The sequence below is a fragment of the Juglans microcarpa x Juglans regia genome, chromosome 1D, assembly GCF_004785595.1.
Source record: "Juglans microcarpa x Juglans regia isolate MS1-56 chromosome 1D, Jm3101_v1.0, whole genome shotgun sequence".
NCBI classification, from domain to species: domain Eukaryota; kingdom Viridiplantae; phylum Streptophyta; class Magnoliopsida; order Fagales; family Juglandaceae; genus Juglans; species Juglans microcarpa x Juglans regia.
Genome location: NC_054594.1, coordinates 19430239 through 19451622, shown reverse-complemented (window position 1 = coordinate 19451622; position 21384 = coordinate 19430239). Strand labels below are relative to the sequence as shown.

Here is a 21384-nt window from a genome sequence, read left to right as displayed (position 1 = left end):
AATTTTAGCTAGAAAAATGAACAATCTGGGCCATCTACACAAGGAAAAAGTCAGTATACCCCCTATGCAGCAACTGGCCAAGGCTCGGGACCCTCTTAATTTGCAAATCAGCCCCTCCAAAGTAGAAAAAAGGGAGTGGAAGACTTCATTCAACAGCTAACTATTAGCCAACAACAGTTTATGCAAAATCAAACCACGATCAACAACCAAAACTCTCAGGCCATCAATGATATCAGAGGGACCCTCACTAGAGTAACCACTACTCTAAGTAACCAAGAGAAGAGCGAATTTTCAACTTAACCCCAACCCAATCCACAAGGGCAAGGTCAGCCATCTCTTAATAATGGTGAAGATGCCAATTTGAAATCAATGAAAACTATTACAACTTTGAGGAGTGATAAGGTTGTGGATATCCCTACCCATAGTGCAGAAAATTCAGGTAAAAAAACTAACTCCCATTTATTTAGTGGTGAGTCAAGCACTTTAGATCCAAATAATAATACATGTCTCATACCTACTCCTTTTCCACATCATTTGCTTTCTTTGCATAAAGAAAAATAATATGCTGAAATCCTAGAAATTTTTAAGCAAGTTAAGATTAACATTCCATTTCTTAATGCTATTAAACAAATTCCTGCTTATGCTAAGTTTCTAAAGGATTTTGTACTGTGAAACGCAAACTAAATGTGTAGAAAAAGGCTTTTCTCACTGAGCATGTTGGTACCATTATTTAAAATCACACACCACCTAAGTACAAAGATCCTGGATCACCTACTATTTCATGTATCATTGAAAATTCTAAGATTGGTCAAGCCTTCCTAGACTTAGGTGTGGGGGTTAATTTGCTACCTTATAGTGTGTATGAACAATTAGGGCTAGGAGAATTAAAAGCCACTTCAATCATTTTGTAGCTTGCTGATAGATCCTTAAAAATTCCTAAGGGTATTGTTGAGGACGTCTTGGTCTAAGTAGATAAATTATATTACCCTGTGGTTTTGTGGTATTGGATATGAAGTTGTCATCCCATTCAAACTCTTCACCACTTGTGATTTTAGGAAGACTATTTCTAGTAGCTTCTAATGTAATAATTAATTGAAGGATTAGTGTTTTAAAGTTGAGTTTTGAGAATATGACTTTAGAACTGAATATTTTTAACTTGTGCAAGCAACCTCAAGAAATTGAATATATTCAAAAAGTCAATGCATTGGAATTCCTACTTGCTAAAAATCTTTTGTTAAATTACAATTGTTGTGAACATTTGGAGGATTTGGAAGGCTCCCTTGATTTAATTGAATCTACTAATCAATTTTTTTTTCTTTGTGCTGCAGGAAATTTAAATGAGATGCAGTGAAAGTTCAAATTTAAGCCACTACCAGCACTACAAGCCTTGGCACAGACCTCAAATGAAAAGACTCCAGTGCTGGAATTAAAGCCACTGCCCTAGGAGCTGAAATACCTCTACCTTGGGCCAGAAAAGTCATTTCCAGTGGTGATTTTTGCACTCTTAACCCCTGACCAAGAGAGTAAGTTGCTGAAAATTTTGGCACAACGCAAATGAGCCATTGGCTAGTTCATTGCTAATGTCAAAGGTATAAGTTCTCTTATTTGCACACATAGGATATATATGGAAGAAGATTCAAAACCCTCTAGAGAGATGCAAATGAGACTAAACCCCACAATGAAAGAAGTGGTAAAAAAAGAAATTTTGAAATTATTAGACATAGGCATCATCTACCGCCTTGCTAATAGCAAATGGGTTAGCCCAATCCAAGTTGTTCAAAAAAAAAAAAATGGTATAACTATAGTGAAAAATAACAAGGGAGAATTGGTGCCTACTAGAGAGACCACAAGCTAGAGGATGTGCGTAGACTATAAGAAATTAAATGCCGCCTCTAGGAAGGGCCATTTTCCCTTACCTTTCTCTAACAAGATTTTAGAAAAAGTGGCGGGACATGAATATTATTATTTTTTATATGGCTTCTTTGGCTATTATCAAATAGAAATAGCCCCTGATGATCAAGAGAAGACCACATTTACTTGTCCTTTTGAGACTTTTGCCTTCAAGAGAATGTCATTGGGGCTATGCAATGCCCCGACCACTTTTCAAAAATGCATGTTAAGCATTTTCATAGACTTGATTGAGGACATTGTAGAGGTTTTTATGGATGCTTTTTCAGTCTTTGAAAAAACATTTGATGCATGTTTGTCTAATTTACAAGTCGTCTTGAAAAGATGTGAAGAAAAATAATTGATATTAAATTGAAACAATGTTATTTCATGGTGAGACAAGGGATAGTTTTGGGGCATATTGTATCTCCACATGGTATAGAGGTAGATAAAGTTAAAATAGACTTAATTTCAAATTTGCCTCCCCCTAAAAATGTGAAAGGTGTTAGATCTTTTTTAGGGCATGCCGATTTTTATAAAAGGTTCATAAGGAATTTTAGCTCTATCTCTAAACCTCTTTGTCAACTTTTAATATATGATGTCAAGTTTGAATGGACCAAAGAATGTCAAAATTGTTTTGATCAGCTGAAAACATTTCTCACCATTGCACCTATCATTCAGCCCCTGATTGGTCACTTCCTTTTGAATTAATGTGTGATGCAAGTGACTTTGTTATGGGGGTTGCAGTTGGACAAGGAAGAGATAAGCTATCATATGTCATATACTATGCTAGTAAAACTTTGAATGCTGCCCAAAAGAATTATTCCACCACAGAAGAAGAATTACTAGCGATAGTCTTTGCATTGGATAAGTTTAGATCATATATTCTTGGTTCACCTGTCATAATATTCACTGATTATGCAGTTTTGAAATTTTTATTGTAAAAAAAAAAAACCAAGCTGAGGCTGTTAAGATGAATACTCCTATTACAAGAATTTGATCTCACAATAAAAGACAAAAAGGGAGTGAAAAATGTGGTGGCAGATCATCTTTCTCAGCTTACACCTGAAATTTCTAAGCAATTTTCTTTAATTTATGAACATTTTCCTGATGAACAATTGTTTTCAATTGAAACTTTACCATGGTATACTGACCTTGTGAATTTCTTGGTCACAGGAAAAACTCCATCTCATTGGAAGGTTGAAGACATCAAAAGGTTGAAAGTTGAAGTTACATATTTCTTTTTCGATGATCCCTATCTTTTTAAGTATTGTTCAGATCAAATCATTAGGAAATATGTCTAATAATGAACTTTTTAGTGTTTTTTAAATTTTTGCCATACGAAAGCTTGTGGTGGGCATTGTTTAGCCCACAAAACAGTGGCTAAAATTGTTCAAAGTGGATTTTATTGGCCAACTATGTTCAAGGATGCTTTTAGTTTTTGTAAAACTTGTGAACCTTGTCAAAAGTTGGGAGGAATCACTAGTAGAAATTTGATGCCTATGTAACCAATACTGTGATTGAAATTTTTTATTGTTGGGGAATAGATTTTATGGGACCATTTCCTTCTTCTTATGGCTATTTATACATTTTGCTTGTTGTTAACTATATTTCTAAGTGAGTTGAGGCAGCCCCTTGCAAATCTAATGATCATTAAGTTGTTTTAAAATTTTTTAAAGAAAACATTTTTGTAAAGTTTGGCATGCCTAAAGCTATAATCAGTGATAATGACACCCATTTTTGTAACAAGTATTTATCAGCCTTAATGAAGAAGTATGGTATTCATCACAAAATCTTTTCACAAAATCTTTACTCCCTAAAATCCTCAAACTAATGAATAAGTTGAACTAGCAAATAGGAAAATTAAAAACATTCTTGAAAAAACAGTTAGCCCAAATAGGAATGATTGATCTTTGAGATTGTCTGATATCTTGTGGGCTTATAGAATAGTCTTTAAAACCATTTTGGGCATGTCTTCATATAGACTAGTGTATGGTAAAGTTTACCATTTGCCTGTAGAGTTGGAACATAGAGTGTATTGGGCCATTAAGCAATGTAATTTTAATATTAATGAAGTTGGTTGTATGAAGAAATTGCAACTGCCTGAGTTGGATGAGTTTAGTATGGATGCCTACAACAATTCTAAGTTGTCCAAAGAAAGAATGAATAACTTCCATGACAAATACAGCCAACGTTAGACTTTTGAGCTTGATCAATAAGTGTTATTGTACAATTCTCGGTTACACTTATTCCATAGCAAGTTAAGGTCTCGGTGGAGTGGACTTTATATGGTACAAACTAGTTTTCCCCATAGTGCTATAGAGATAATGAATCATCTCAATGGTAATATTTTTAAGGTTAATGGTCAAAGGCTCAACTCTTTTATTTCTAACTTTGCACTTGAGGAATCTACTCTATATTTGCTTGATCTTAATAATAGTTTCTTGATCTGTCCATTTTTTTGTTTTCTTTTATTCTTCAGTCTTTATTTTTATTTTGGCCACATTCCTTCCAAAGCTGCCCAGGTACTTCCTTTTTCCTCTCTCCTTAAATTTTTTTTCAACTACTTAGTTTTTCTTTTAGTTGTTTTGCTCCTTAACTGCTCTCTTTGTGTAAATTCTTTCATTTCTCTTGCATCATTGAGGACAATGCTACAATCTAGTTGAGGGTAGAAGAGAATTTATTTTTCTGTTTGCATGCCTTAGAAATATGTTGGTCCACCTTGAGAGAGTGCTGGTAATGAGTTCAAAGCAGATTAAAATTCCTATTCTTAAATTTTACATCCTAGAAAGTGAACTGAAAAAAAAAAAATGATTTGTTGAGGTCATGAAACATGTGGAATGTATTGCAAATCTGAGTATAAGTCAAAAGAGGAACTTATCCATTTTATTTAGTTGTTAAACCAAAGGAAATATGTCAAAAGTTTTGTTAAAACACACAACACATGCCCAGAATACTTAGAAAGACTACATTGAGTCATTATTTGTTGATTTACACTTCGGTTATTTGGGACTCTAATAAACTATATCCTAATGGCTTAGGAAAAAATCTGAAGTGTATTAAATGAGAAAATGGCCAAGCCAAGGATCAAATCAAAAGTCCAAAAAAAAAAAAAAAGGTGAAATAAGAAAGTTTTCATACATGATTTACATTTGTGTATTGGAAAAGGCTGCCTATTATCAGGGTCCTTACTAAATAAGAAAGTAGGTGCTTTTTAAAGTGTAATAGCGTGAAAGTCGCCACTGCAATGGTTTTGAATTAGAGTAAGACCATGTGGTTATCTCAGATAAGCTGTTGTGATTGAAACTGTTAATGCCTTTTGGTAGTCGATCTTGGAATTATAACCTTACATGCACTTGAAAGCAGACTTTGTTATATGTAATTCTCTTGGTTGATTAATTAAATGGTGTATAAATCTCTCAGTTGATACTAAAATTCAAATTAATCTATCTCCAGTATTCCTAAGCTCAGTAAGTTTTGATTCATGGCATGAGCTCTAGCTTTTAAAGGAACATCCTTTTTCTTTAATATCAATCACTTACTTTGCTAGAGACTAGCAAAAATTCAGTTTGGGGTCTGATAAAAAAGCAATTGTGTTGTGATTAATACTCTTAAAATACTGGGTTTAGACACTTTAACTGCTGAGAGAAGTATTAAAACAGATAGATTTTTGGTGACGACTCTTATGGATTGTGAAATGACCAATTATTCTTTAAGAGATTGAATATAGGCTCAAGTTATTGGACTTAAATCTAACTAAAGAAAGTTGTTGCAGGAGAGAAGCCCACATAATTGAACCCAAGAAAAAGAACAAAGGAACACTTCGAGAATGAATAATTAAGAAGCAGAAGAGAATAGATAAAGAGAAAGTAAAAGGCAATACGGTTACGCGACGTCCATAGCAAAGAATGGAGGCAACGGTTACGAAGAGAGAGAAGATGACGATGGAGAGGCTGCGATCCGTGGCAAGGAGAGAGAGAAGGAGAAAAGATTCCGAGTATAAAAGGAAGAGGGATTTTCAGGTGATAGGGTCAGCTTGTTTTCATTTTATTTTCCTTAGACTTTCTTTTTCAATTTTCTTTATTTTTTCGACAGGTTTTGTTTTCATTTTCTAGGTTTTATTTTGGTTCTTTTTTGGACAGCATGAGTTTCTCGGCTTCGTTTTTAGCATTTCTTCTTTATTTTTCGGAGTGAATTTGAGAGGCTATTTTTGCACTCTAAGGTTTATCCCATTTTTCTTTTGCTCTCAAATTTTGTAATGGATTTACTTATATTAATTTTTGCTTCTAAAAATACCATGTGTAGCTAATTTCTAGAACTTGGGCTGTGAAATGAGATTGATTTGTTTTGGGTTCTAGTTTAATGCAATACTTTTTTGATAAATATTGATTTCACTTATTGCTAGTCAGATTCTAATTGAAAATAGATTGCAGCTCTTGCTCTTGATTTGTTGTTGATGTAAGGCACAACAAAAGCTTAAAAATTATCAAGGTTTCTCTAAGTTGATTGTTAATATGTCTTTGGTTAGTAAGGTTGTAAATTCCTTAAGGAAATATTGTAAAACTTGAGCATAACGTTTTATCTTCCGTTTATCAATGTCTTGACTGGTTTGTTAATCGAGAAAATTATCTAGGGATCGAAATAAAGAGAGTCTCATACCCAAGTGTTTGTTAATTTGCCTTTTTTATTAGAAAATTAAATTCATACTTTTTCTTAATTCATCTTCAAGATTCCTCAAATTGCATTTCATTTTGTTTTTTATCTCTCATAGTCAATACATTTTTTTTATTACAAAATTTCACAAATGCTTTGATAATCCTTTGTCCTTGTAGAAAATGATCCTGGACTTATCTTTGATACAACTTGACACTTTTATACTTGGAAGCACATTTGAGATCATGTCAATAACCCAAAGCAATGCACTGCCACTCATCCTCTGTGATTTTTAGGAATTTCTCATATTCAATAGCCCCTTTTCCCAAAGCATATTTGAGCACATTAGGGATGCAGTTTCCATCACCTATGACAGTTAAAATTGGAGTCTTGAAACTTCAATTTTTTTCCTTCAAGATCTTTAATGCTTCCTTTACTAAAGAAAAAACTCTGATCAACCATCACAACTCCAGCTAATGAATGACTAAGAAGGAAAGCTCTAGCCACTGCAACTCCAAAATGAGCTTCATAAGTTTCTGGGACATTTGGGGCAATTACTGCTACCTATTAACAAATATTGGAAAGACAATGAATATGCTTACTAACTCAGATGAGTTCGAACGCATCTGCCACACGCACGTTCAAGTCAGCTTTTATTGACTTGCTCGAATTGAGGAGATTTGAAGTTGATGTAATACCAGTAAGGCTAAGTTTGGATATTGAATTGAGATATGAATAATAGTATTTTGTAAGTTTCATTGATATGGATTTAACTTTTTAGGTTAAAATGTATAAAGTAGGTTGAGATGAATTTAACTTTTTTATGGAAAGTTAAAAAAGTAGTGGGTCCCATCAATGATTGTTTTGAGATAAGTTAAATTTGATTTAACAATGAATCACAATCTAATAGGTTTAGTATAGAAATTGAATTTATCTTTCATTAATATATAATTATTGGATAAGTGTCAGATTATTGATATAATTAGTATATATAGTATGCTATTTGGAAGTCTAATTAAAGAGTTAAAGCCTGAAGCACCATGCACTAAATTTATTAAATATATGACAATAAAAATCTAAGTTGTCAACAATTAGACAACTCTTTATGCCCAACAATTACAAAATTTGCATATATAATTAATTAATATGCTATTATTTATTAGGCTAGCTAATTAAAGAGGTGAAGCCTCAAACACCTTGCATTAAATGAATGAAATATAACCCCTTAACCATTCTGAATAATAAATGATAATAAAGCCTAATTGAAAAAACATATATAAAAATTTAAATAGAGTCAACTATTAATGAACATCACACATTTGTTATTAATAGAGAGTAAGATCCTCTCTATTTTCAGTTTAAATGAGTTGTATCCATTTAATATAAAATGTGGTTACTTTTGTTGTTATGTTTTAAGATAAGATTAGATTAACATGTGAAAAAATTCAGAGAAATGCATGTGAATGCCCATTTATTAACAAGCTAAGTATACTACTTAACGTGGAAGCTTGTCACATCATCTAAGATAAAAATATATATATATTTGTGTTTTAATTACTATTTACAAATTCTATAATGAAAAATTTTATACATCACACTACCATCTCACTCTCATCTTACTATGAAAGATGTGACACATTTATCATTATTAGATTATCTTTTATTGGATTATTTATTATCATCCAATGATGATAAATATGTCACATATTATATAATGAGATAAAAATAGGATGAGATAATAGAATATAGCATTACTCTTCTATAATAAGATAAGAAACATATGTTAAAATATTATACTAGTCACAATTCTTTTAGTAGAATATAACACGATTTGTATTTTCAAACAATAATTTGTACAACTTTTTTCATAGATTTATCTCAAATCCTCAATGCCTATTAAAGGAAGTAACGTGAAAATGTTTAAGATATGGTGGGAGACAATTAGAATTGTGAAACCGTTATGAAACCGACGATCTTATGTGAAGTAAATACAAGATAAATATTTTAACCACAAAAGGGATACACAAAAGTAATTTCACAAATTAATATAGTTTGATGTGGTTCGTCAGATTGTAAAAATACTTTTATTATAAAACAGATTTAATGGATTACATAAAATCACGTCAATTTGTAAGTTTCCTTTTATGAAATTTTTTTGTATCTATTGCACTTCTCATACATAAATAAAAGTTCATTATTCTTGTTTACAAAAGTAATACTTGTTTTTTTTGTTTGAAATTTGAGTATTTCAGCCTCTTGCTTCCTCAAATGGGGCTTTTGGACCTTTGGCAGCTCAAGTTTGTTTTCATTTTATTGCTTCCTTTCATATGGGTTATAAAAGAAAAATAATAAACACACATCACTTTCCGCAACACTCTACACAATTATATTTTAAAATGAAGGATATTTTTGTAAAATATTTTATAAAAGTAACATTACTAGTATTTCTCTTATAAATATACCCTTATTTTAAATATGTGTTGTGAAATATGTTGTGTATATATACTTGATTGGATGTATTTCTTCTCTCTTCTTTCTTTCAGCGAGTGTGACCTAAGCGGTGAGTGGCTTTTTCTTCTTTTGGTGTTGGATCAAGGCTAGGGGGCCAAATTTGGACTCTCAACACCTCATATTAAGACGTGCTACATTTTTCACCAATTTTCCTTGCATTTTACGGTGGTTGGAGCACTTTTTCTTACATTTTGACGTGATGCTTGTTTTCTTATTATTATTATTATGAAAAGAAAAATAGATAGATAGGGACTTTCTTACAAATCGAAGCATTTTTCTTTACATGCTGTAAAATGTGGTGCTTAATTCAGCACAAAAAAGGCAAAGGAGATAGAAGGGACTTTCTAAGAGAACAAACCACATGAGGGTTGTAGGAGGATGAGAACAATAAATTTGAATTGCACTTTGCTTCATTATAAATGTTTATAGGAAAAATTAATGAGATAATTTTTAAAGAAAATAGTTAATTTTCTATGTTTGATTGGAACCCAAAAACTATTTTTGACAATATTTTCTAGTGTTTGATCAGTATCAATGTTTTCAACCATTTCTATGTTATGTATGCCCAAGATCATATAGATTAATGGTATTTATCTCCCTCCATCATGAATGTTCGGAGATCAAAGAGAAGTGATGCAAATCAGGAGGATGCAACATAATTAGTGGAGCTGTTTTAATTTATTGTTATCTTTTTCGAATTTATTGCTTTCCTAGTTAGATTAGTATTAGTATTTCCTAGTTTTATCCTATTTGCAATTGTTATTTCCTAGTTAGAGTAGTATTATATTTTGTTGGCTATTTAAGGATCAAGGATGTACAATTAAATGCACTTTTTGAATGATTAATGAAAGTGCATGTTTGATCTTGAGATTGGACTAGTGTGGTGAAACGCCATAAACTTGTTAATTTATTTTCTTGGAGAGATTCCAGCTTTATGAAGAGGGATTTTGTGCTTGTATTCTTTTTTTTTTTTTCTTCTCTTCTCGGCATCAACTTGAGGTTGAACTAGGAAGTTGGCATCAATTTTGGCATCAAAACAAGGTTCCTTCTTTAAAGAGCTTAGTACCCCCATGCCTGTAACCCATCGTGGTACTTCGTACGCCATGGCCAACAACCAAAATCCGAACAACTAAAATTCAAACAACCAAAGCTCAACCAACCAAAATTTGAACAACCAAGATCTGAACTACCAAGACGCGGAACATCCCAATTTGTAGCACCAAATCAATCAAATTGCCATAGTTTTGGAGCAACTCACTCACCGACTAGATGTCATGGATGAGTGTCAAGCTTGAGGGGAGTTTAGGCCTTTCAATCGGAGAGGGCATGGCCCAGTTTGTGGGGAGGAATTGGACGAATGTGATAGAGATGATGAAGATGATTGGGAAGATGAAGAAGGCCGAGAGTTTGAGGATTGTGGGCCTCAAATCTCACGTCACAGAAAAATTTTTCACCGAGGTCATGGTGGGTTTGGCGCGAATTATCAAACTCTTGACGAACTGACTAAGAGGATGAAGGTTGATGTGCCGGATTTTTATGGGAAATTAGAACCCAACGCTTTTGAAGACTAGTTAACAGCTATTGATGACTACTTCAATTGGTTTGTTGTATCGAAGGATTGAAAGGTTCGTTATGTTCGAATGAAATTGAAGGGTCATGCACGAGCATGGTGAGGAAGCTTGGAAGAACAATTACACCGTACTCGACGTCCATCAGTTTCTAACTAGGAGGAAATGAAGGAACGACTTGAGAAAAGATATTTGCCTATTGATTATGAGCAATGATGTTTGAAGAGATGTTACAACTCAGACAAGAGTCGTTGAGTGTTGATGAGTTCATTGACCGTTTCCACGATTTCACTGTTCGTAGCAAGATCATGGAGACTGAACAACAAGATGTTGATTGCACGTTTAATTAATGTGGAGGAAGCGTGTCAATTAGCACTATGTATTGAGAAGCAAATGGGAATCTCGACTAGGAGAAAAATGATGTCAACGGATCCAAGACCGAAACGTGTAATAAAGCTTTCATTCCAAAGGCCACCATTGCTAAAAGATCAACCCAGGGACGCAGTGATTGGAGACCATAAAGTAAAAGCAAAAGTTTCTAGCGAAGGGTCACAATGTTACAAATGTAAAGGCTTTGGACACTATGTTGTTGTGTGTCCTACAAGAGATAAAAAGTTAGCATTCATATGTGAAAAAGATTTGTTAGTAATGGACATTGTTGAAGAAACGGATGAGGAGGAGACTGATGAGGGTAATCATGGTGAAGAAGAACACCTGGGAGCATCGGATTTACCTAGTTGCGTGATCCATTGAGTGTTGACCAGAACTAAGAAAGAGCTTTAGGCTAATCCTGAGTGGTTGGTACCAATATTTTCCACACATGCATGGAACATGATGGTCGAGCTTTGAATGTCATTATTGATAATAGTAACGACATGAACGTGATTTCCGAAACTAGCGTAGAACGTTTGGGGCTGAAGATTAAGAAGCATCCTACTCCTTATCGAATCACTTGGGTTAATGAAGACAACTTAGTGCTAGTAAAGTATCGATGTTTGGTTAGATTTTCATTGAGAAAAAAATATGTGGATGAGGCATGGTGCAACGTGATTCCTATGACAGTTTGTCACATGTTATTGGGGCGTCCATGGCTCTATAATCGGAAAGTTTCCTATGATGGGTATGCTAACACTTATTCCTTTAATTTCAAGGGTAAGAAGTTTGTTTTAGATCATTTGCAGATTTCGAAATTTGACCATGTGTCAATTTTCTCGATTCCTACATTGTGAAGATATGGTGCTAATGATAGTTAGGCGCAAAATGAAGCAAGATGATAGTTCTATTCCAGCGAAACTCGCCACAATGCTAAAGGAATGTCAAAACATTATGCTGGATGAGATGCTGAAGCAACTTCCTCCAATGCGGAATGTGCAACATGTTATAGACTTGATTTCCAAATCAACCTTGCCTAATTTATCGCACCATCACATGAGCCCAACAGAGAATGAAGATCTCAGTCGGCAAATTTAGCAATTGTTCGACAAAGGCTTCATCCAAGAGAGTCTTAGTCCCTACACTATTTTAGTTTTACTTATGCCCAAAAAGGATGGTAGTTGGAGGATGTGCATAGATAGCCAGCAATTAACAAGATCACAGTAAAATACCAATTTCTCATTCCCCGTCTTGACGATATGTTAGATTTGCTAAGTGGTGCATCTATTTTCACTAAGCTCGACCTTCGAAGTGGATACTATCACATTCGTATCCGTTTGGGTGACGAGTGGAAGACGGCCTTCAAAACGAAAGATGATTTGTTCAAATAGCTAGTCATGCCCTTTGGATTAACCAATGCACCAAGCACCTTCATGTGTGTTATGACACAAGCTCTCAAGCCATTCTTGGGCAAATTATTCATTGTTTATTTTGATGATATCCTAATCTTTAGCTGAAGTTTGCAGGACCATATAGACCATGTCAAGCAAGTATTGAAGACTTTGAGAGCTGAATAACTCTATATCAATCGAGACAAGTGTTTGTTTATGAAGACAAGCGCCAAATTTCTAGATTTTATAATTTCTGATCAAGGTGTCGAGGCCGACTCCACAAAGGTGCAAGCTGTTTAGAATTGGCCAATGCCCCATAATTTTTCAGAAGTCATGAGCTTTCACAGTTTGACCACATTCTATCGATGATTTATTCTCGGGTTCAGCACTATAATGGCCCCAATCACTGAGTACTTGAAAGCAAAGAATTTTTCGTGGAGTACCGCATCTGCCAAGGCCTTCACCGAAATTAAAGAGAAGATTCCAGCACCAGTTCTTAAGTTGCCTGATTTTTCTAAAGTGTTTGAAGTGGCTTGTGATGCCTCACATGTGGGAATCGGAGTATTAAGTCAAGAAGGTAACCCCATCGCTTTTTACAGTGAGAAGCTTAATGACACTCGCCGGTGATACTCGGTATATGACATGGAATTTTATGCTTTAATTCAAACTCTCAAGCATTGACGACCATATTTAATTCGTAGAGAGTTTATTCTCTACACTGATCATGACTCTTTGAAACATCTAAATTCTCAAAGTAAGCTAAATGCCCGACATGTTCGCTGGATGGACTATTTGCAGCAGTTTGAGTTTGCTATTAGGCATAAGTCAGGGACTGAAAATAAGGTGGTTGACGCCTTAAGCAGGAGACCACACTTATTACATATGTTTTCAGCTAATTTTGCAGGATTTGATGGTCTCAAAATGCAGTATGATAATGACGAGGACTTCGGAAACGTGTGGAGTAATCTATCTAGTCATGTACGCATATCTGGTGGTAAATATTCTATGAAGGACAGATATCTATTTTATGAGACACGACTATGCATTCCGTGTGGGTCTTTCCACGAGTTATTAATTACGTAACTCCATGGTGGGGGTTTAGCTTGGCATTTCGGATATGACAAAACTTTTGTTATTGTTGCTGATCGGTTCTATTGGTCTCAGATGAGTAGAGACATGCACACAGTGGTTGATAGTTATCAGATTTGCTAGATAAATAAAGGAACCTAGCAACAAGCGGGACTCTATACACCACTCCCCATTCCGGACAAATAATGGCAACATATTAGCATGGATTTTGTTCTTGGGTTGCCTAAAACTCTTCGGCAACATGACTCAATTATGGTGGTCGTGGATCATTTTTTAAAGATGTTGCATTTCATTGCATGTCATAAGACTTATGATGCCTCAAAGATTGTTGCGTTATTTTTGCAAGAAATAGTCTGATTACATGGTGTTACAGCTTCTATCGTGTCTGACAGGACGTAAAATTTGTGAGTTATTTTTGGAAGACATTGTGGATGAAAATGGGGACAAAGCTAATGTTTTCTAGTGCATTTCATCTCCAAACAGACGACCAAACTAAGGTAACCAACAAGAGCTTGGGAAATTTATTATGTTGCCTTGTCGTCGATCATATCACCAACTGGGATCTAGTACTTCCACAATCAAAATTTGCTTTCAATAATTTTGTTAACAGATCAAAATGGTGCATCCCATTCGAAGTGGTGTATGGTTTCCGGCCTAGCACTCCACTCGATATCAACTCCTTACTGTTGCCCCCACAGACCAAGCGGGGCTGAACTAGATTTTTCTAACTATATGAGGGACGTTCATGAAGAATGCAAACATCGTCTTACCTTTAATTCTTATGCAATTTCTACCAATGCAAGGATAAAGATAGGCAATTCAGCATGGGTTATATGGTTCTTATTCGTTTAAGACCAAAGCGATTTCTTCTGGGGAGTTTTACCAAGCTTCATGCATGACGAGAAGGGCCTTTTAAAGTCGCCAAGAAATTGGGCACCAATGCATATGTCATTGAATTGCCCTCTAATTTTGGTATTAGCCCATTTTTTAACATAGAAGATCTCACTAAATTTAAGGGTAATGAAAACGAATTTTCCACATTTCTAGCTCCAGAAACATCACAGGCACCAATTCCTCATGTTCTAGAAAATACAACTCCGAGAGATGAGATTGCCGCCATACTTAATCATCAATTTGTTACAACCTGTCGAGGAGGATATTACAAGTTTTTAGTGCAGTAGAAAAATCGTCCAAATTCGGAATCAGTTTGGTTGCAAGCTTCGGAAGTCCAGCGTTTACATCCACATCTATTTGCTGCTTACACTTGTTAAAACTTGCTAGAGTCAAATAAAGAGGATGCGTCGTAATTAGTGGAGCTGTTTTAATTGAATGTTATCTTTTCAAAATTTATTGCTTTCCTAATTAGATTAGTATTAGTATTTCCTAATTTTATTCTATTTGCAATTGTTATTTCATCATTCTATTTTGTTGGCGGATCAATGATGTACGATTAAAGACACTTTTTGAATGATTAATGAAATTGCATGTTTGATCCAAAGAAGGTACTAGTCTGGTGAGACACCAGAAACTTGTTAATTTATTTTTTTGGAGAGATTCCAGCTTTATAGAGAGGGATTATGTGCTTGTATTCTTTTATTTTTTTTCTCTTCTTGGCATCGACGTGAGGTTGAACTTGGAAGTTGGCATCAAGAAGTACACGATCAGTCATTCACCCACCCCTCGTCACGTCCATTTTTTCACTTTCAGTGCAACTTATTGCGATCGCTGATCTGATCTTTGAAACATATACGTGCAATACAGAATACATGACTTTAGTCTCTCAAAACTTAATGTTCGCACCCCAATATATAAAGATTGGCCATTCTAAATGTTAATCATTTCTACCAAAGATAGACTCAAGAATCTTCAAGAAAATTGGAATATTCGACAAGATCCCTTAAATGCTCAATACAAAACCGCAAGGCCATATAAATTTCATCCTTTTGATGATGATTCCTGTCTCCGGTTATAAAGACATGGACCTGGCTTCTGATTTCAATCCAACTGCTACCTGGAATCCTCTTCATACCTTTCTCTTTCATCTCCCTTCTTATTGTTGAAACATAAGACCATCTACCGGCTGCAGAATGTGCGTTTGACAGCATTACATATGATGACACATCTTCAGGATACAAAGTCAATATTTTTTGTGCTGCAAACTGCCCCAATTCTACATTCGAGTGAATCTGACAGCCTCCAAGCAATGCTTTCCAAAACCCAATTCCCGGATCAAAGGGCAAATCCCAAAGAAACTCCTCAGCTTGTCTAAAGTGCCCTGAACGGGAGAGTAGGTCAACAATACATGCATAGTGCTCAGGCTTTAGCATGCTAGGATCTTCAACTATTGCTTTATTGAAATATGAATAACCCTCATCAACAAGGCCGGCATGATTGCAGGCCCATAAGATGCCAAGAAGTGTAACACTATTAGGCCTACAACCTACGAGCCTCATGCTTTCAAAGAATTTTATGGCTTCCTCCCCTCCACCATTTTGTGCATAACCGCATATCACGGCATTCCAAGAAACAATATTTCTTTCAGAAACTTTATGGAAAACCAAGAGACTGTCTTCCATGGTTCCACATTTAGCATAAAAGCTAATCAACGAATTGCCAACAAACACATTAAGCTTACCCAAACACTTAATAGCACAAGCATGAAAGCTTTTTCCCATTCCAAGCGCGGCAATATTGGCTGCTGCACTGATTGCACAAGGAAAAGTCGACTGATCTGGCAACAATCCATTTCTAAGCATCTCAACAAAAAGATTCACAGCCTCTTCATTGTGGCCTGTTTGGCTACACCCTCCAATCATCGCATTCCATGAAACAATGTTTCTCTCAGGCATCTCTTGAAAAACTGAGAAAGCATCTTCAATCCTCTCTTTTTTCAGGTAGCTGCTGATCAAAGTTGTGTAAGATACCACATTTGGCTCAAAGGTATCTTCAAAAGCTCTTTGAGCTTCCTCGGTGGTACTCAACTTGGCATAAAAATCTAAAAGTGCACTACCGACATAGACATTTGAGTGAAGGCCAATCTTCATTGCACAAGCATGAACTTGCTTGCCGATATTAAGGTTTCCTAGCAGAGTTGATGAGTGAGTTACGGTGCCAAACGTGAACTCATTGGGTGTAATGTTTGATACAAGCATTTTTGAGAAGAGATAGATGGCCTCTTCATGGCGGTGCTGTCGAACAAAGCGGCCAATGATGTGCGTGGCAGATATAACACCCAAGTCAGACACTTCATCAAATAGCTGAAGAGCAACTGGGAATGACATTGATTCAGGAATAGCTACTGTATGGGCAGGTTGGACTCCTGAGGTTCCTAGTTTACGGGTATGTGCATCATGTTTCTGAATTTCAACCGCATGACTACAAGCTAACCTCAGGCTTATCCTCCATATGGGCTGGGAGACCAAGGATCTGTGAATTATGGGTTTCATGAGCGAATTTGGGAGAATTATTTATGGCTCAGTTAGCCATACATGATGCACATATTGGGTACGTATAGCACTGCCTTCATGTCTAGAGGTCAAATTTCTCCAAAAATACTTCTACATCGAGAGAGAGAGAGAGAGAGAGAGAGGACAAATTAATCTTTTAAGAAAAAGAAATAGGTCATACTTTATGGATGTTGGGTCTTTGAAACACTTGAAATCATTTCTATAAGCTCCCGTTTGGAATCAGTTTAATTTTAACTTGAGTCTAACATTCAAACACTTAACTATTAAATCACTAAACTCATCTCAACTCCAAATTATTTTTCAACTAAACACATCTTTAAATGTGGGACTCACAACCTTTTTCAACTTTTCATAAATATATCTAAATTTATCTTAATATCCAAACATATCTAAATTCATCTTAAGTGGGTTTTATAAAACTCACTCAACTATCTCAACTTATTATTATTTATAAAGAACTCAACTCATTTCAACTCAGCTCAGCGGAAAAAATAAATAGGTCATACTCAGTTTTGAGCTTCTTTACGCAGCAGAAGCGGACTTTTTGAAATTAGAACCCACTGCATTGGAATTACGAATTTAATTCCATATTTATGATCAAGGAAAAGTTTACTATGCCACCCAAATCTTACTGTTCGGTTTGACTGTTCGGTGATTTTTTTTTTTTTTTTTTACCGAATGATAAAGAAAGTGATTTTAAATATATTGATGTATTTTTTTTATTTTTTAAAAATATTTAAATACATTAAAAAATGTGAATAGAAAAATGAAAAAAAAACTAATTTTACAACTAGCGGTAACACCAAACAATACTACTCGGGCAGTAAAGTAGCACTGCTCTTATGATCAATAGTAGCTCTTAACAAACGTATGTGCGCTCATGTTGTAAGGAATTATATAACCTTGGGGGGAGCTTGAAGTATTTTTTAATTTTTAATATTATTTTTGTTTTAAAATTTGTAAAAATTATATTAATTTTTGTATTTTGAATAATTTAAGTAATGATTAAATGAAAAAAAAATTAAATTAAAAATTAAAAAGTATTTTATGTTCAAATAATATTTAATAATAAAATTATAAAAAACTTTAAAAATCTTGAGAATTGTGTTCAAACATACCTGAAGTCTAACATCAACAAAAATTGTCTGAGATAAGAACATTGACATTGAATTGGCCATCTTATTCTTCAAATTTTGATTAATATATACCTTTTTCACTTTTAGCTAATCATTCAAAACTTAAAGTCTACATTAGGTTAGTCATCACACTTTCTATAATAATAAAATTTTATTATTTTATATTTTTATAATTAATTTTATATTTTATAATTAATTCTTTTTTCATAATCTCCTATAATCTCCAACAATTATATTCATTTTCATTTTCACAATCCAATAAACAAATTTTCATCACACGATATCAATATTACTCTCGTTGCATTTCATTCATGCCAGCAAGATTCATCTTCATTATCTCCATATCGACCTTATTCTCCGTATAATTTCTCCTCTTTTTCTCCACTAGTAATTGAGCCCTATTAGCATCCAATTTACTGGTTGCTTGTCTTCTTTCAGACATGAAGACAACTCTATCATTTGTCATACAAGTTAATGCCTCAACAAATTTTGCATCGTAAGATTCTACAGCCTTCCTTTTTCTCTCCTTTTCTTTCTCAGCTTTCTTGCCTAGAGGTCTCTCAAAAATGACCTCTATATTGTCATTTATTGTACCGTCTCTTAGTGGAGTCGACTCTGCCATAGCAGAGCATTTCTCATGTGGTTTCCTTCTCGTTGATGCAGCTAGATAAATCATCACAGAGCCATTTACTCCATCACAACCCCTAAAACAGTTAATGATGCAACTAGATAAATCATCACAACCCCCACAACAGTTAATTAAAAACTAGCAGAGACAAAATAGAGAATTATAACACCCAACAGTAAAGCATGCATGTTGGATAGAAGCTTTTCTTTCTAAGAAAGATACAAAAATGCCCAAACTATTTTTGTTTTCTTTTTTGTCAAGGTTTCTTCTCCATCTCCCTAATCTTTTTTTTTTCCTACTTTTTTCTTTTCTTATGGATTACATCACCCCCATTCAATTAAACAACTTTACCATAGCAAAACCATAATGGTATGGTTGGCATATGACCCAATTTACATACACCATCTTCAATTTACAGAGCATTCTGAGTTCAAACTAACACACGATTAGGAAACAGAAATGAAATTAAGACACGGAGCATAACTAGTTCAAACACTAACACACGGGTTCAAACCAACACTAACAGCAGTTTACAGAAGCCAATGAAATTTTAATTACTTGTATACAAGCAACATAACTAGGAAACATAAATGAAATTGAGCCCTATCGTGTTCAAATCAAAACTAGAAATTGAAAAACTCTTGCTGAAAATAAAATCAAACACAAACAACATCAACAAAATCAAACCCAAACAATAAAATCAAGAGTAAAATCAAGGCTAGGGTTTCAAATTTTACCGTGTTGCTTGTCGTGCTGGAGAGAAGCTGCTGCGGTGCCGTGCTAGAGACAAGATGAAAACTTTTTTAGCAACGGGAGAGAGAGGGAAGAAGAAGAGAAAGAAGAGAAAAAAAAAAAGAAATCGCGGGAGAGAAAGAGGGAAGAAGAAGGCATAGACGCGAGAGAGGGAAGAAGAAGAGAAAGAAGAGGAAAAAAAATTGCAGGAGAGAAAAAGGGAAGAAGAAGGTAGAGACGCGAGAGACAAAGGGAAGAAGAGAAGAAAGAAGAGAAACGGGAGAGAAAGAGAGAAGAAAAAGAAAGAAAGAAATCGCGGGAGAGGGAACATAAATTAATAAACAACCCGTTTAGATTTGGTACAGTTCTTTTCATCTTTAAGAAAAAAGATGAAATTACTGTAGATCAAATTTCATATGAAATGGGTTTGACTAATTCAATATGAGTCAACTATCTATAAAATTATTTAAATTTGAAGATCAAATAGACTTTGAAGAAGCCGATGCGGATGCTCTAAAAGAAAAGAAAATAATTGCTTTATTAGCGTGAAAGCGCATATAACATGTTTATAAATGCCTATAAAAAAAGAAAAAAAGAAAAACATGTTTATAAATGATATCGCGAATCACGGGTTTAATGTTTGGAGTGGTAGTATTATGTTTTGCCACGTCTTATTTCATGTAATAAGCAGCCATGCATCCTTTCGGACAAACCATCCATTGGATTGGCCCGTTTGGATGGCAAGATCCTCTCTTTTATATTAAAAAATTATGAACTTTTGTATTATCTAATCATTATAAATTTTTTAAACTTTTAAATAAAATATAAAAAATAATTCAATTTTTTTAAATACTAAATAAAAATTATATTAAAAAATTATGTTTTAATAATATTTTAATTTTATAATTTTTTTAATAATTTTTTTCTCTCATTTTCTAAAACTCTATAAAACATCTTAATTCAAATCATTTCACTACTATTCACATATCATTTCATCTCATCTCACTATCCAAACGAGGTCTAAGGCTGTGTTTGGAAGATAAAATCATCTTAATTCATCTCAAACTAATCATTAATGAGACTCACTATTTTTTCAACTTCTTATAAGAATTTAATACTTATCTCAACCTATTTAATATATTTAAACACACATCTGAATCTATTTACATTTAAATACATTTTAATAAGAGTCACAAAATATTACTATTCATATATCAATTTAAATCATTTGAAATCACTTTAGTATCGAAACCCAACCTAAAAGAACTTAGATTAATACTTCCTAAACCTTTTTAATTTTATTTTTCCATTTTCGTTTTGTTTGGATTTAGAGATAGTTTCCTGTTATCTCATTATTATAATTTTTTCAAATTTTTACACAAAGTATAATAAAGAATTTAATTTTTTCATATCTCAAAACAATAATAATATTAAAAAATAATATTTATTCAACTAATCAAAAATCGTCTTATCTCATATTATCTCTCACTGTCAAACCAGCCAAGCGCGTCCCTACTTGACAACGCCGAAAGACAATTCATATTTCATATTATATTTTTTACACATGTCAACCGATCAAAATCTAACACGTATCCCCATAATTTTAATTTTAATTTTTTTTTATTTTTATTTAAGAAAGTCCTCGATAAAAAGACTGACTACTGTCAAAATAATAGTAGTCAGTACCCCTTTGTTAGGTGGAGTGTTGCAATCGAACTAGAAAAGCTCATTTTCCATTATCAATCAGTATCATTATTAATTTGCCTGAAAATGCTTTCACATTCATAGTTTTTTCCCAACTTAGTCATATACTTTTATGCAATAAAAATTCTAATATTGTTAAATTATCATCCCGCATTACGATAAGGTGTCATTGTTAATCAATATTTAAATTTAATTTTAAAAAATTATGATAATATCAATAGGTATACTTATCAGAGCTGATATCTT

The 21384-nt window shown here is 33.9% G+C and overlaps 1 protein-coding gene across 1 annotated transcript; it reads right to left on the bottom strand.

The window, feature by feature from the left end:
* Positions 1–15295: 15295 nt before the first annotated feature.
* On the bottom strand, positions 15296–18094 carry LOC121240827 (pentatricopeptide repeat-containing protein At5g42450, mitochondrial-like). Its single transcript, XM_041138371.1, has 2 exons — positions 17987–18094; positions 15296–16943 (listed from the first exon to the last, which is right to left on the bottom strand). The coding sequence occupies exon 2, from the start codon at positions 16915–16917 to the stop codon at positions 15328–15330; it is 1590 nt and encodes a 529-aa protein (XP_040994305.1). The 5' UTR covers positions 16918–16943; positions 17987–18094; the 3' UTR covers positions 15296–15327.
* Between the last annotated feature and the right edge of the window lie 3290 nt (positions 18095–21384).